General features: G+C 42.2%; 1 protein-coding gene across 1 annotated transcript in view; it reads left to right on the top strand.

The window, feature by feature from the left end:
• The first annotated feature begins 225 nt into the window (after window positions 1-225).
• The window catches only part of USP13 (ubiquitin specific peptidase 13), a 54,618-nt gene continuing 37,906 nt past the window's right edge, over window positions 226-16,937 (top strand). The window contains exons 1-3 of the mRNA XM_072867117.1: window positions 226-521; window positions 11,828-11,953; window positions 16,141-16,201. Of these exons, the coding sequence (XP_072723218.1) occupies window positions 369-521; window positions 11,828-11,953; window positions 16,141-16,201 (340 nt within the window). The 5' untranslated portion in view covers window positions 226-368. The remainder of the gene's footprint in view (window positions 522-11,827; window positions 11,954-16,140; window positions 16,202-16,937) is intronic.

Here is a 16,937-nt window from a genome sequence, read left to right as displayed (position 1 = left end):
GGCACGCGCGCGGGGCGGGAATCACCTCAGCAGAGCGGCCCCGCCGCCCCGGAGCCTGCGGCCGCCCCCGCTGGCACCTCTCGGCGCCCGCCGCCGAGGGACGGACGGAGGCCGCGGGGGGCCGCCGGGCGCGGCCCGCCCCGCCGCCCTGCCCCTCCCTCCCGCCCTCGCTGGGACCCCCGAGTGCCGCCGCAGCTGGTGCCGCTCCCGCTGCCATTGGATTAAAAATAGCATCTTCCCTCCCCCTCCCTTCCCTCGGGCCCGGCTCCCGCCGCCGCCGCCGCGTCCTGCCCCGGCTGCCCTCCGTCTTCATTGCCCTCGCATTGCCCGCTCGCCGTCGGCCGGCCGGCCGGAGGGAGGGAGGGAGCATGCAGCGGGCCGCGCTCTTCAGCGGCGGCGATGCGCAGATGGCCGCCGGGGACCTGGGCGAGCTGCTCGTCCCCTACATGCCCACGATCCGGGTGCCCAAGTCAGGGGACCGGGTCTACAAGACGGAGTGTGCCTTCTCCTACGACTCGCCTGTGAGTGCAGCGAAGCCGCCCCCGGCTGCCTCCGCTCCCCCTCCCCGCTGCGGGCTGCTGGCCTGCCCTCAGCCGGCGCCCTGCGGCAAACCCGCCCCTCCTGCGGCCCCTTCCCCGCTCCCCGCTGCACCCCCCTGTCCGAGGGCAGCCCCTCGCCTTCTCCCCGGGCCGCTGCTTCCCCCTCAGGCTTCAAAATCTCCCCCATCCCTTCCTTTGCCAGCCCGCCTGCCTCCACCTGCCGTGGCTTTCTCCGCAGCCAGGTTTCCCCTCGCCCTCCCCGCCCGGGCTGCAGTGCCTCCTCCGCCACGCGTGGGGGTCGCGGTGGGGTGGGGGCCCTGCCCTGCCCCGTGCCCCCGCAGTGCGCGGTCGGTGCGCGGTCTGCTGCGGTCCGGGCTCCTCACGGCAAATTGCTGCCGGCTCGAACGCAGTAGCGGCGTTCGTTCGTTCGTTTATTTGTTTTTCTCCTTCAGGCGGTCTGAACTGGTGGCTTAGACACGGGGGTTTTGCGGGTTTGGGGAAACTTTCCTGCCTGCTGGGAAATGGGCTCTGGCTGTCCGAGGTCTTGCCCGCTCGCCCCCGGGAGCCCTTATTTTTACTTTCACACTGAGGTAGTAAAGGGCAGTAGCTGGCCTTCTTATTTGCGTATTTTGGCTAGCAGATGCCAATCGTTTTGCTTTCCTATTGTCTGGGTGCTCTTTCTCCTTTTTAAGATCTTCAGAGAAAGCTTCCAAAGTAAAGGCTCAACCTGAAAATCAGTGTGAAAGTCCTCCTGAAACACTTTCTCTCCCAGGGTTTCAGTTACGTCAGTGGACTTCAACGAACTTGCAGTTTTTCCCCACTAGCTAGTTTAGTTTGCTGTTGAATGAATGTTTGATGTACCGTAAACTTTCTATGGTGTTATAGCTGTCTTGCATAACATCCACAAGCTCCACAGATTGCATGTGTTCAGTGGCAGATTTGGGGCCTAACTCATTTTTAGCTTGGTTATAATACTGAAAGCTTTCATAAATAGTAATGGTCAATGCTATGTAAGAAACAGGTGCTTAGAAATTATACTTTTTAAATGGAGCTTAAATTTTGTTAAAAGTTGCTTCTCTACATGAAGCTGAAGTTTCCCAGAGGTTATTGAGGACTATATATTGATATTGTAGTCAATGACAGCAATCAAAAGGAAGTTCAGGGTTTACGTTACAGAATATTCAATGAAAGATACATTTCAGACAGATTTTTGAATTCTTTATCCCCCGCTCTTTGATAATTCCTTCTAATACAGAAAATCAAAATTGGTTTTAAAGGTGACTCAGCTGTCTGGTGTTCATCATGTCTTGTTGAACAGAGGTTATTTTTACCCACACTCTTCAGATCTCAAGTGTCACCCAGCAGCCCTGACTGTACCAGGAGGCGGTCTGATTAAAACTGCCAAATGAGACTCTACTGCAGAGGCGCTAATTGCATTTTATACTTAATAAGGTTTTTGGGGGGGATCAATGTACTGCAATCTTTCCTTCAAACTTCTGCTCGGGTGAACATGTGGTTGATGTTTTTAGTAACACTTTCAGGCTTCTTCAACTTTATGGTTTGTAAAAAGTTTCTGTTAACCAGTAGGAAGGGATATTAAATACCGCTACAAATTAAAAAACAACCAATCACCACCACTCCCAACAAGCCTCAAGTAAACACAGCAAAAGCTGTGTTCAGCAAAACAATATGTTTGAACAAAACATTTGAGCAAAACTTAAATTAACGTAACAGAAGGTATGTATAAAAGTAGCAAAAGGAGTTGAAATCACCATGTGTGATTATTTCCCCCACTCCCCCCGAAACGTTTCATCCTTTTGACTTTATGGGAAGCGATTTCAGACTTTGGAAAATGTTGCCCTCCATTGATAAAGCTTTTTGTTTAAGTTGCATTACAGGTACTCGCTGGGCAAAAGGCTTGACTGAACCTGTGCAGTACCAGTAAAAATAACACTAGTCTTAGTTTCTATTGTTTTCCACAGCTTTTCAGGCCATACCACTCCTCAGCTCAGCTGGGCAAAAGACTTACCTCAGATTTTATTTTTTATTCCCATGTAATCTAACAGATACTTGGATATTGTTTCTAGGGTGACAATTCTAAAGGGCAAATGTGTGCTTTCTTGGGTAAAACACTGTCATTTACAAATTGAAAATAGCAAAGCTGTGTTTTTAACAGTCTTTCAGAAGGAAAGTGAAAGGATACAGTTGGGTTGTTACCTCGGCTAAAGGGAGATATGTATCTCTGTATGCTTTGTATTAGGTTGGTTGAGTGACTTATTTTCTTAGGTTAGCTATGTATAACCTAAGCGAGCCTCTTCCTATTGAGCTGTCTGCCGCTTTTTGAAATAAGATACAAGGTTCGTTGGTTGTTTTGTTATAATATTAAAGCAAATGATCAATGTTAAAAAATATGCTCTTGGTTTTATTATCCACGGTAAAATTCCAGATTACACTTTCTATGGGGGAGGTGGTTTTTTTGTAAGCTTATTTCTCAGTATTTCCTCACATCTTCTCATTTTGCCATTTTAAATACACTCCTTGTTACAGTTCTAACTTCAGCGTGTCTCCATTTGGAGTCAACTCAATGCAAGATGTTTTGTTCTGTCACTTTTCTTCAACACCAGATCTTATTTCAATAGTTTATTTCATTAACACCATAAGACTGTCTCTCAAGCTCTACCCTTCTTTTTTTCTTTCTTCTTCAAAGAAGTGAATTTCCTGAGTATTTGTCTGTATCTTTTAAAGTGATGTACCTGGTCACACAGCGGCTTTATACTCAAGTTTCTTTAGCTATACTAATTGTATGTTATTACTTTCCCTGTAAGGAAGTGTTGTGATCTTTAAAATATATTAAACACCATCAGACCTATGAGTATTAGGTACAAAGTATTATTATTATAGAGAAAGATTCCACAGCAATTTTGAAAAGGACCAAGAAGGGTGAGATGGTTGAAACCAGAGCTGTTCGTGTCGGGGAGCCAAAGAAAATGAGGTACTGAGTGTGAGTGACTCCATCTTTTACTTCCATTTGTGCAAAGTTTAACGTAGCTGTGAGACCTGGCTTTTGCAGACCTGTTTGTCACGCTGTCAGTTGTGTCCTCTTGTCCAGATTTAAGTGGTGGAGTGTCACTGGAGATTCATGTTCTAGTGGTTACAGGCAGCTTCACTGATTGTTCTTAAAATTGGTTGACTCACTGTTCCCTTTCCATGAGTTTTAAATCGTGCTTCCCTGGGTGAAGATCTGAGAACAATGGCACCTTTATGCTACAAAGAGAGTCATTAGTTGAGAGATTTCAGAAGTGTGAGCGTAGGAGAGGTACAAGTGGATACTCAGTGTATTTTTTCCATCTGGATTAACTGTAGCATGATGATCTTGTCAGAAAGGTAGTATTGTTAGAAAGACCACTAAACAGATGAGACATTCATGTCCTTAGATTTGGCCTATTTCCAACAGAACATACTAGGGTTAGTTTCCAGGAAATTCAGCAGAAACAGGAGGCAAATTTCCGTGCACTTAAGAGCCCTGGTGACACTTTTTAGTTTGCTTGTCTCATAAGATTAGAAAATATGCCTTTTTAAGACTTAATTTTTAATGACTTTTCTGGTTCTTTGGTGGCTTCTAGAGAAACTGTATTTCCCTGATGAGGGCTCCTACTCCGTTGATTCTTTATACAGGAATTGAGAAGGGAAGAATGGCTGCCTGCAAAACTTAAGTATGGACTAGTGTTGAGTATCGTTCCCTCTAGTGACTGGCCCAGCTGCTGTGGTAGCCTACCATTCCCTACAGTTTGACGGATGAAATCCTGTATCTCCCATTTTTCAGATCTGATGCACGGTCCCTCCTGGTGATGGTTTTTCTGTATCTGTGCTGCTGTGATATAGGTTTCTTCTCTCCTATTTTGTCTACTGTGACCTCTCTTCCTCTTTTGGTGGATGAGCTTGACTTTGTGTTCAGTAGAATGCAGGAGGCGAAAAGGTTGCATTTATATAATCTTTTGTTCTCTTCTTATGATTTATATAGAAGTATAGTACTCAGCTGGAAAGTCCACCTTTTAGTGGGATCCTTGTCTCAAAGGCGTTTGATCATTTTAGACCAGATGCATCCGAGGCAGAGGCAACTGCTAGAAAAGGGATACAAACTGGAGTATAAGAAAGGCTTATGTGCAGGCTGTCCATGTTGTATATGGATGTGCCCTGAAGCCTTCCCCATGAAGGGCAATGGTTACAACTACAGCACAGGTCATGAGTCCGACACAGTGACAGGAGCAAGCAGTCTGATTCTGTAGATAGCAGAACTGTGTTTGTCTGAGCAGCTTAAAGCTTGGCTTCACTCTGCTGGAAAACCTTGCTGCTGACAACAGCTTCCTTTGTGAATCTTGCTGACTTCATTTTTGTGGCTCGGGGACTCTGTAATGGTTATGTTAGGACAATTCCCAAAGGCTAAACTGTGCTGATGCTCGGCTGTTTATTAGACAGTACAGTTGAGACTGAAATCCTTGAGAGTTTGCAATATGTAATGGATATCAGCAGCCACGCTGCATAAAACTTTCTAGAGATAAGTACCTCCTATCTGGGTGTTCCTTGGGTCAATATTCCTTGAAGAAAATTAGAAAGTCACTGGGGCCACTGTCTGGGGAGGGGTAGGCTGGTATCTTGTTTCTATTGATGGGACAGGAGCAGCAGTGAGGAAACAAATAAGAGGATTGAATATACCAAGACAAATCGAATATTCCAGACAAAAGATTTTGGCCTAGCTGCAAAATGACCTCCAAATCATTGAGGCAGTGAGTTGCTTGGTGGTAGGTAATCACCTGAAAAATCAGAGTGGTGTTGTACTGTTGCATTGCAGAGAGATACCAAAGCTGTCCCATGGGCGAGTGTTTTGCTGGCTGGGAGTGCACCAGGACACTAAGGTTAACTAAGTGGTCTTCCAAAGTTGGAGAATGGTAAAATCAGTAAGGGTTGTGTCTGCAGTGGCTCACAAATGAGAAATAACTATGCAGCTTTGGAGAAGAACCAGTGTGTATGTCCATTTTGCACTTCTGTGAGTTTGATATAAATTTGGATCTTACTAGCCTTTCCCTTTATATCCATGACTGACCGAACTTTAGTTATCCTGTTATCCAGAGTAATGATGGGCTGGAGTATTTTGGGTGGCAGGGAGATTTTGATTGTAAGGTACCTGGAGTGCTAGAGGATAAATACAGAGATGCAGACAAACGGACAGCCCTGGAGCTCTGCTGAATCGTTGCAGAACCATTAGGTTTCCTCTCAACTCCTCTCCCCAGATTTTTCTGCTCTGGAAGCACAGTGTTGTCTTTGTGACCAACAGAATTGTGTACAGCTAGGGCTCTGCACAAAGCAAAAATCATCCATCTCTCTCTAAATCTAAGCTGCTATGGAAGCAGTATGGGTAGCACTGCTTGAGCCACGGTGCTGGGCTTGAGCTAGGAAGTAAACCGTGATGGATCTGAGCCATCTCTATCAATGGCCCATGCAATCTGCACCTGGATAATCTGCTCTCAAACAGTGTTGGTTGATGGATGGACATTTTCTGCATTCCTGGTTTCAGGTTAGAAGTACTCATGACCTAATGTTAGTTTTGCCATTGTATCTGCTCACTTATCTTGAAGCCTTGATCCTGCCTGTGAATGTGACTTGTACAAGACAACTGCTTCGGAATTATATATGCCCTGCTCTGGAGTCTGCCTATGACTTATGCACGTGAGTGAGCAGTCAATACACCTCTTGGAATGGTGGTTTCATTTCATTTTAGCGTCTGACTTGCCCACACAGCTTTTTGCTTCCCAGGAAATGTTGTAAGTGCTGTACTGGATTGGCCTTGTCCATGTGCCTGTCTAGAAGCTACAATGGAGATACTGGACATCTTTGTTAAGCAATTGTGAAATAATCTGCTTATAGGGAAATACCCAATGTGCCATCCCTAGTAGTTGGCATTTAGCCCAGAACATGGAGGATTTTAAACCTTTCAAGACTGTAATATATGTGCTGTTATAACTTGGTCTGGTTGTACACATAACATCAGAACCCCAGAGTCTGATAAGTTTTTTATTTCAGTGACATGTACTTTCTTCAAGCTGTTCAGTATTTTGCATCTTGCTGTCACAAAGTGTGATAAAATAGTAAATAGTAACTTTGATATTTGTTTCTCTCTTTCTTTTTTTTTTTTTTAAGGGAGGGCGGGAGAAGGATTTATTTTGCACTTGAAGCTAACAGTCCAGTTATTAGAAGCCCTGTACTTTATTTCCTACTGCCAGATCATTTGTCCTTTCTGTCTCTGCCCAACCCAGCTGCTCTTTTCCTATGTCTCTTGACTTTCACCAGTTCCAGTAGTACATGGCTCCTCTTCACTGCTTGTATATATTTTCACATCAATGCTTGTGTACGTCTGTGTCATTCTGTTCCTTTTACTCATTCTGTTGGTTCTCCCTCTCCTTCTCTTTACCAGATGCCAAATTTTACCCTCTTATTCCTTTTCTGCTTTCCTTTTGTCACCATTGCTTTCTTGTCACCTTTGGGTGACAGAGAACATTTATCTAAAAGGCAGACTTATGCCAGTGTTCATACCCCATGTTCCTTTTGAATGTGACTAGATATATTCCTGGCCTTTGGCTCCCATTTTTTGGGTTGATTCTCACCCCCTCTCCCCCAAAGTTACCCTATTTATTGCAGTGGAAACTTGAAAGTGAACTTTTTGGTTTGCTGGAGCCTTCTTTCTGTGCTATTGTGTTCAGTTGGTTGGCTGTGGTTTGCTTTGGGTTTTTTTTTCTTTATTTCAATGTAGGTAGTACTGGTGCATGACAGAGAGACAGGCTTTCTTTTTATTCCTCATTGTAAATTATTATGTATTGTTGAGATGAATATTCAAGTGCTGAAACTTCTGTTATTCTTTTTAAGCGTGTCCTGAAATAAAGCATCTGTCATTTAGTTACACTATTGTGGGATGCAATGCAATATGTGTATATTGGGGATGGTCCTGTAACTTTTCCAAATATATTAAAAATTGGGTTGTAGTTATACAACAAGAGTCTTGTGACCACAGCCAGATTAATTATGGTGATTCCTGATGAACAGACACTCTGAATAGAGTCTGTAATGGTTCTGTATGGTCGTGGTTTTTGTAGGGAAACACTCTCATGGAAACCATGGCAGAATGCTCAGAGGAGCCAGTGACCCTCTGTCATAACTGGCACTTTTTACTTTATATGTGATAGGATGAACACACTTTTCATTCTTTATATTTGGGTATGGAGACTTGTGAAGACTCGAGGTGCCATTTTACTCTCTTCTCTGATACTTATATTAGCAAGTTTTACCATTGCTCTAGTGCATCTAAAGCAAACACCTGTAGAGTAGACATTGTGCCTAAGTCTGTAACTGTTTGCTGTGTTAGTAGATCACCACAGCAATTGTGTTTTTATAAATTCATTATTGTCCGAGTCACCTCAGGAGTTGAAATTGTTAAACCCTAGATTTCCCTGAGGGGTCTAAATTGTTCAGGGGTTTGGTAATGTCATTAGTTCAAATCCTGATCAGGTTAGTGGTGTTTGAAAGCTACTAGTGTCTGGTGCCATGAGTGTGTGTGAAGTTAGGTGGTGATCTCTCTCTGTTTCCTTGAGGACTGGCGTTTGTGTTTGCCAGACCTCTCATCCACCAGCTTCCTTGCTCTGTTTTTCAGGCATGAGAGGGTATAACACTGTCACATTTTAGCTCTCTTTCACTATGGATTCCCTGTCCCTTTCCTTCCTCATCCTACCTCTGCAAAACATGAATTATTATCTAAATAAGTAAGAAGAGCTTTTTTTAAAAATACTTTTCTCCCTGGTGTGGACCATGTGTCTCCCTTTCTATCAATAATGCACCTGGCATACTGTGACCATCTTAGCAGCAAAGAACAGGAAGAAATACAGTGAAGAGCAATCGCTTTTCCTTCTGTTCAGAGGGTAAGAAGACTACTGTACTCTCGAGTGGCCTTCTGGGTAGTGATCAATGCCTGAGCGGTAAGTACAAGCTTCTGCCCCAACTATGTCTTTAGATTGGAGTAATAAGGGAGGACGATGTTTATATATTACTTTATCCTAAACTTCACACTACCTGCCCACTACACACTGAGGTAAGTGTGAGGGTGGGGGAAAAACCCTGCTATTCCTATTTTTGTCTCTCAGGACAAGCTGTATTTTTCTGGTGTAAAATAGTGTATTCAGATATGTTGCGTTCCTCCTGCATAAACTTTCACACACGTTTAAAATTAATATTGATTGCAAAGACTTGCATGCCTATGTAAAATATTGTTCCTTCCAGAACTGGCTGTGTGCTCAGTAGGGTTAAATTCACCAGCACAAAGCCTGTCTTAGATCACAGTTGAGTGTTCTTTGAGCACCAAACAGGGGCCTAATCCTTTATACAGCCTTTTGCAAAGGTGGCTTTTTCACACGTGTCCCTGTTTTGCTGTGACCTTTTAAGCTTTTGAACAGTCTGTCCACTTCTTTCCAAGTTGCATGAGAGAATAGTCTGCCTGCGTTCTCCAGGAGAAATAACTGTTTTGTTAGTAACCACAACCAACTTACTCAGATGCTACATTTAGCTCGTATACTGAAAGTGTCAGATTGTTGTCATAAGCTGCTTATCAGAAACGGTTCAGTGGTCTCTTGGATTCCCTCCAGAAAAAGAGAGAATGGTCTCCAAGAAAACAGAATTGTAAACAAAGTTCCCGAGACCCTAGAGTGACAACACTATATATTTTTATTTAGGCAGGGTCTGCCCTGGTTTTATTTAGGATTCTCTTGTAGAGGACACATTCATGACTTTCTTACAGAAGGAGATAATGCAAAAAGATTTGGAATAAGAGCAGACAGCAAAGGTATAATGAGTCTTAAAGTAGATAAATCTGGGAAACAGTAGTGGAAATTAAAATAAATGTAATACATTTTAAATACAATTGTATTTTATGACTGTTTTGAACACCAGATGTGGAGTTTTCTTTTAACTGTTTTATTACTTTTGAGCACAATTGTAGGTATCAGCCCTGTTCTCAAGGCTGTGAATATTTCAAATTCAAAGGAGCTGTGTTTGGGTTTTTTTAATAGGATCTTGGATAGGGGTTATGTGGTTCAGAAATGAGATGGCTTGAATAGTTTACTCTGCAGAGACAATCATTGTGATATCTAGATGCTGAAAGAATGACTTCATGGTATATGTTAAGTGTGAATGGCAGATAGTCTTAAGCCCTTGCTTCAGATCGCATATTTGAATCCTGGAATGATCAGTGCAATTTTTTGTCCTTTTGAGGTAGGTAGAGCAACAGCTGTATAGTTCATTACATGTTCATCTTTCAGCTAAATCTGAAAAGCTGAAGCTTGTGTGTGTTAGTTCACATTAATAAAAACGGAAGAGACATATTTTCTAAAGTCTTGGGGTAAAACAACATTCTCTGGTCTCTCTTCATGTTCTGTTCCCCAGCTCCATGACCTTGCTGGCCACTGTGGAATTACCAGTATTTATTGGTGTTTGAGGCAGTTCTTCAGTTCTGACTTTAGTTATATTGATAAAAATGAGCATGTTTGAAAGAGTAGTATACAGGTATGGATGAGGGTTGTAAGTAAGCTGGAAGTTTAGAATCCTTCAAGTCCTACTGAAATACTCAGTGGCAGTATTTGAAACAGGTTGGGGGGAATTAACTGGATTTAGAGTGGCACATTCAAGCCTAGTTTTGGGGCAGTGGTGGGACAGGAGAGACTTGTCAGGCCCTAGCTGGTCTCTGCAGGTATCAAATGAGCAACAACTGCTCAACATATTAGCCCTTCAGTTTCCTTTTCTGAAGAGAATAACGTGTATTAACCTGGTGCTGGTTAGGAAAGTGTTGGAGATCAGCTATGATCTCTGTCAGACTTGCCCTCTGCTACTTATTCCACTGCACAGGACTGGAGAGAGCCTAACTCGTGCCATGGCTGGTGCAGCAGGATGGGCAGCTTTGTGCTCGCTAGAGGCTTGGCTGGGCTTAGAGGTAGAGCAGAGGTTCCTGCTTGTCAGAGCCTTGAAGAGAGGAAGGCCAGGTGGGAGGGAACTTCTTGGTTTACTGTATTGAATATGTTTCAGGTGTGGCACTATCAGGTGGATCCTGTCAAAGCAATTGTTGCTGTAACAATTCTCAATACATGATTATGCACATGTATGTGCCTAACATGACTTGTTTCTGGAGATAATGATTTTTATTTATCTTTTTTTTTTTAAATTTCCTTCTAAGGTGCCTATGGGTGAGTTTAGTTCATGTTGTTCTTTGGGGAATTTAACATGAGATGTTCTGTACTATGCAATAGTACAAACATGTTCACAATAGAAGGAAGGTCACAGTGCTTCTGAAAGGCTCAATCTTTGTTATGCACCACCTGTTCAAAACAATACATCCTAGAGAGGGCTTAAAAAATTGGTCCAACACCAATGAGCCAGCTGACTGAAAGTCCTCCTGGTAGTCTGAATGATGTAGGAGAGATCTGGGAGAAGTGCTAAAATGGAGCAAGACCCTGATAACAGCCAGCATAAACACCTAGCTTTTGGGAGAGCAAAAAGCGATGGGACTCCTGCCAGGTTATGTTACTGAAATGTCAGCATTTGTGATCAGTACCAGGAATATATATCTTTATATATCCTTTGTAGTGCCCTTATCTCCAAGCACTCCAATTTCGTGAACAGAGAGAATCCCTGATAAATACTGAAGAATATTGACAAAACACTTGCCAATTTTCTTGTTAGCCAGTTCTAAGAGCTGTAAGATCACTTGAGATCTGCTTTTCTCAGACAAGATTGTGATCAACAGTAGAAGGTGTGGCTGAATCCCATGACCATCAGCTCTGCTGGGCTTCTGATTTGGAATGTTGTTCTTGCAATCAAATGGCCAAAAAAAGTTCTACTATTTCAAACAAATGTCTGTGCTTCATTGTTTCTATGCTTTACAAATTTATGTGCTTACAAATCTCTGTGGATTGGGTACTCAAGCGGAATTTTTCAAGAGTAACTTCTGGATCTCCAACTTGAACACTCACTAATCTGTAGTTGTAACCCATTTCAATGAGTTTCTATAGACTGTGATATGATGTGGAAGTTTTAGAGGACTGATAATGTAAACACCATAATGTGCTATGAAAGCTACGTTTTAAGTGCTTGCTTGATGACAGAAAGGGTTTGCAATTCTTTGTTTTTTCTGCTTGCTGAGTCCTTTCTGTCCTGTTCAGTTCCTTCTGTGCTGTAACTATTTGTGTCATTCCTTTTAGGATTCAGAAGGAGGTCTCTATGTGTGCATGAACACATTTCTGGGATTTGGAAGGGAACACATTGAAAGGCATTACCGGAAAACGGGACAGTGTGTATATTTGCATCTGAAACGACATGTGATAGAGGTGAGACTTGTGGCTTCCCAACTAACTACCCCGGCAGTTCTTGGGTCTCTCGTGCTTGTTTAGGTAATGCATTTCAGACATAGACCAAATCTTGAATGACAGAAATGAACATGTTCAGATTTGGGGCTGGATATCAAATTCAGGTGCTTGGATCCCAACTAATCCTATAGGTTCAGTTCGAGATGAGTCAAAAGCCCTAAAGAGTCAGATCTTAAAGGCAGCTTGTTGTCTGACTTCTACTGATCTTTTTCACTACACGCTTCTGCATATCACATACATATTGTCTGTATATTATGTGCATACTGTAGGTAACTAAATACTTTTCTGAAACCTGCCTTTGAAGTGCAGAATTTTGGCTCAGGTTTGGCTGGAAGCTTCTGAGATTTTTCATTTATATGAGGTTTCATCTCAGGATGACAGGACTTCTTTTCATCCTAAGATTTCTGTACAATTAATCATGAGCCCTAATCCTGACCTGGCCTGGGATCTAAAGCTTAGCTTAAATTAATGCTGGATTCTAGAGCCACACACTGACCTCATTCAGTCTTACTCCCCCACACACATGGATGTATACATACAAACTTCATGTTCACTGTTCTTCCATAACATCACTGCATATCAACAGTAATTTATAACCTGTGCTTTTTATAACATCTGTTTGTGTGTGGTTTGTCTGGCATCTTTAAAGGGCTGTTAATGACTTCTGATCTGAGCTATATGGAAGGCACTGGCTTTGCTTATAGCTCACTGTCCTGTAAGCTCTGTCTCTTTTGGCAAGTTAGAGGGCCTAAAATAGCTTCTTGGAGCAGGATAGAATACTTCACATTTCTCATTCTACAGCAATTCTACATTTCCCCTGGGTGATGAAGGCCCTGAGTTATGTAAAGTGCCCTGACCACTTATTTTATTTCCAGTAGATGACTCTTCATATTTTATCAGAATTATAGTGAGGTGGATTGCATGTCTCCCAGGTTGAGACAGTTAATGATGTTTGTTGTACTTCCTTGTAAGGGCGATAGCAATATTTTCCTTCACACTGTTAACTGAGTTTTTGGAGACCCTAGTATGGTTTTAGCAACAGTTCTTCTGAGTGAATTTAACACTCTTGAAAGATGATGTCTAGGACTAGAGATGGGTGGGCAGAAATCCTGTCAGCTTTCCTTGTATATAACTGTATTCCAGCACGTGACCAGGGAATTTTCAATATTAAGGTAAACTGGGGTTAAAATGAGGCCTCAAAATTTCCTTTCCTGGATGAAGATTAGGCTGAAGAACTCCAAAAGGGAGAAACAAATATACCGACTGTTGTTCGGTGCTGCGTACAACCTCAATTGAACTAGTTCAGTGGTTCCAGTTTTTCTCCTTGTGAATCATGATGTAGTGGAGGGGCCTGGCATCTATGTTTGAAGGTGGTGATGCACTGGTGCACTGGGTCGTGTGGTAGAAAACAGTCTTTGACTATCCAGTACAGGTGCAGATTGTGTCATCTAACATGGTTCATAGATAGGTTTCCTCATATGTTAGCTGTGGATTTTTGTTTGGATCATGTTTACTGTGGATCATGTTTACCATGACTGTTTGCTTCTTACATGCTATCCATGTTTTCTTTTGAGTGATGTGAAACATCAGGCCTTCACTGGAACAGTTTTATGAAGTGTCTGGCACATTCTGCGTTGTGGTTCTGGTTTTTTTTAAGCCAAGCTTTTGATGGTGTGGGATACAGTAAAGCCAAAGGCATTTGATTGCTGTCTTAAGATCCTTTTAGTGAGGCTGCTATTCTTGCCTGTGGTTCCCTTGGCATCATCCTTGCAGAATGCACCACATTGCTTCAGAAATCCCTGTTTGCTTCCCAAGGTGTTTGGATTAAGTATAAGTTGTGTATCTTGTCACAATTCAGTTAGAAAATAAGGGTCAGATCTTCAGCTTATTGGCTTAAGTAGAGCTAGGGTATCTGCCAGTGGCAGATCAGCACCAGAGGCATCTGCTGAATCATGAGAAATATGTGCAATTGCAAGTTCTGGAGCACCCTCTGGTAAATTCCTTAGCTATATCAAGAAAATTTATTTTTTCTTCTTCTTTTTCCACAAATTTCACTTTTCAGAATTTTTAAATCAACCACTTGCCTGTAGTATATGGCTGTTGTATACAACTGCCTGGGTAGTATTCAGCCCCCGGCAGAGCTTTAGCTTGGTGCTATAGTGGTACCTCAGCCCTGTGGAAAACACTGGGCAGAGAAGCATGAAATTTCCTACAGTAATGGGTTCCTGGATATTATTCGGTGATGGCCCTGTTATAAAAAATGTGGCAGTGGTGCAGTTAAAGGGAACGCAGAATAGGCTACACTGACACCTTGCATGAGAAGCATCACAAACTGAATTTAATGCCACTACTGATGCATTGTGTGGACTCCCATTTGCTGGTTGTGTCACATCTGTTAGAAGCCAAAGTTGTTTTGTGAATGGGGAGCATTTTCAAGTGATTTATGACAGATGGAGAAACAAGGTAAAAAACTGTCACGTTTTGGATTTTTCAGGAGTATTGAGCATCTGCAATTCCAGTTCAGATATATTCAGCAGTTTGGAAAATCAAGCTGAAGTATTTAATGTCAGGCTGGCAGTGATAAACACTCCATGTGAATTCTTTCTCTTTGAAATCTCTAGTCTTAATGACTTTCACAACATCCCACTTGGTGACATCAGGATTCAATGGGAGCTTCCTAGTATTGGAAACAACATTTTTTTATTTCTGGAGCTATAGTCCTGGGAGTATGTGTAATTTATTTATAATATATTTGTAATTGGGTTATGTTGCATCTTGCTGCTGCTTTTTTAAAATAGATTTGGATTCTTGGCTACTTTCTTTCCACTTTCCAGTAGTATTAAGGAAAAAAAATGCTCAGCTTGTTATTTTCACTTCATTGAGGATTTTTTTTTTTTTTTTTTTAATGCTGGAGTTGCAACCCTGACTCCCTTTCCCTAGGGCTTGTACATATGGATAATAGGTTCTGTTCTTAAGTGCAGCCAAGGAGTGTTAGTTGGCATCTGCTCTTTCTAAGAATGGAAAACTTTGCTGTGATGTATAAGACCTCACTGATGATTCAAGCAGTCTGCTTTGGCCAGAGGTTTATTTACATGGTGAAGGGAACCACCCAAAATATGTGACCCTTTCACCTACCAAGGAGCAGAGGCAAACATGAACTTGCCCTAGGCTGACAGGTTCTTGGCTGGTTTCTCTCCACCTGTTGTATCCCAATATTATTATTAAAAAAAGCCCCAACCTAACAACCTCGACAGTTACACTGACATTATACGCCACATAATGCATCACGTTGGCATTATAGCCACAGAGGCTTATTTGATTTAATCTGATTTGATTTAATGGTGCCTGTTAATAAACAGCTTAGGAAGCAAGTGCATTGACTTTTACATTTCCCCAGCTACTAGCATTTTTCCTAGTAGTTTGAGGTATTTTGAACTGGGAAAGTAGTACTTGAAACTGAATGTCACTTTGAAGTTACTGTTCTCTGCTGTGGAGTTTAAATTAAAAAATAAAATAAAATCCCCCCTAAACAATTGCTTGGGTGTTGTCAGGTTTCCTCCATAATCTCTAATATTAAGAAAGCATAGTGGTAACTTGGATTGACCTTAATGGAAGCAGGCGTGGATCCTGATGGAAAGGGCATTTTTTTTCTGGATAGAAGAAAATTACCTGAACTAATAGATCACAGCAAAGTGGTCATACTGGAATTAGTTATGAAGGTTTTAATCTTTTATGCAGATAATAGCTTTTTCTTCCCCTCTCTAATTCAGCTTTAGTCATTAAGAAATACTGTAGGGGGTCTAGTGGTGAGTGGTCTCAGTGATGCTAGATGTCCCTGTCCTGTTGATAAACAGTAATCACCCATGGTGACCGTGAGACATGTTCTGCTTGGTTGCTAACAGAGCAAAGTATGAAGGATTCAGATGCTGGCTTTCTCACTCCATGAGGGTAGTAAGCAATGATGAGTTAAATCCCGTTGTCAGAGGTGAATGAAGAGGATTTACATTCTTGCTCAGCAAGGACTGTGATTTAATAAAAAGACCATGAACAGATAGATGTGTGTCAGAAGTGGTGATGGTATGGGGTTATTGCTGATTTACTGTTGTCTCGCTTGATGGATTTGTAATTGTTTCTTTCTCTCTTTCCAGAAGGTACCAGGGGCATCTGGTGGAGCTTTACCAAAACGGAGGAATGCTAAGCTATTTTTAGGTATTGTGAACAGCTGCTTTCACACAGTCCTTTTCTGACCCTGTCTGCATGTGTACTTGGGTTCTGTCCACCATTGTGTCTGGCTTTGGGGCTCCTTGTGGGGTTTTTTTTTTACTGTTGGGTTATTTTTTTAAACTTTTGGTTCTAGTTTTTAAAGTTGGTCCAGACAAATAAGTAATTCTTAGCAATTTTGGTGCATATTCAGAGGTATGTGTATGTATACATGGAACGTTTTCATCTAAAGTAGGCCCTCAACTATTCTCAAGCAGCCTAGGCTTTGAGAGGTATTTTTTGACTAATTCTGTCTCTTCTCTCTCTTTGTGTTATCCACAAAGCACCCTTTTATTAAAATGTTTGTCTGTACTTAATGTTCAGATATAACAGGGCCTCACTGTGGCACTGTTCTGCTCAGCCGCTGGTCATAGGAAGGGTTGTTATTTCAACATTGTTACACAGGTAAATGTTCTTAAGTGATGTTGTGGTCTCTCCTGTAATGAATGCAACAGTACGTGTATCATGAGCATCTCTTACCAATTCTTATTCTGTTATGTCCACAATTATATGCCCTTGCTTCATGGAAAACAGTTTTCTTACCATGTCCATTTCATCCAATATCCATTGATTCAGATTACCCAGAAAACCTGAGGGCCTCATAAATATGGATGAGGGGAACTTGATGCAATGCCTATATTCTTCCTCCTCGCACCACTTGTGGTGTTTCTCTTATTCATCTATT

The sequence above is a fragment of the Ciconia boyciana genome, chromosome 7, assembly GCF_034638445.1.
Source record: "Ciconia boyciana chromosome 7, ASM3463844v1, whole genome shotgun sequence".
Lineage (NCBI taxonomy): Eukaryota > Metazoa > Chordata > Aves > Ciconiiformes > Ciconiidae > Ciconia > Ciconia boyciana.
Note: the sequence above shows the minus strand (reverse complement) of the source record. Positions and strands in the feature narration are given on the sequence as shown.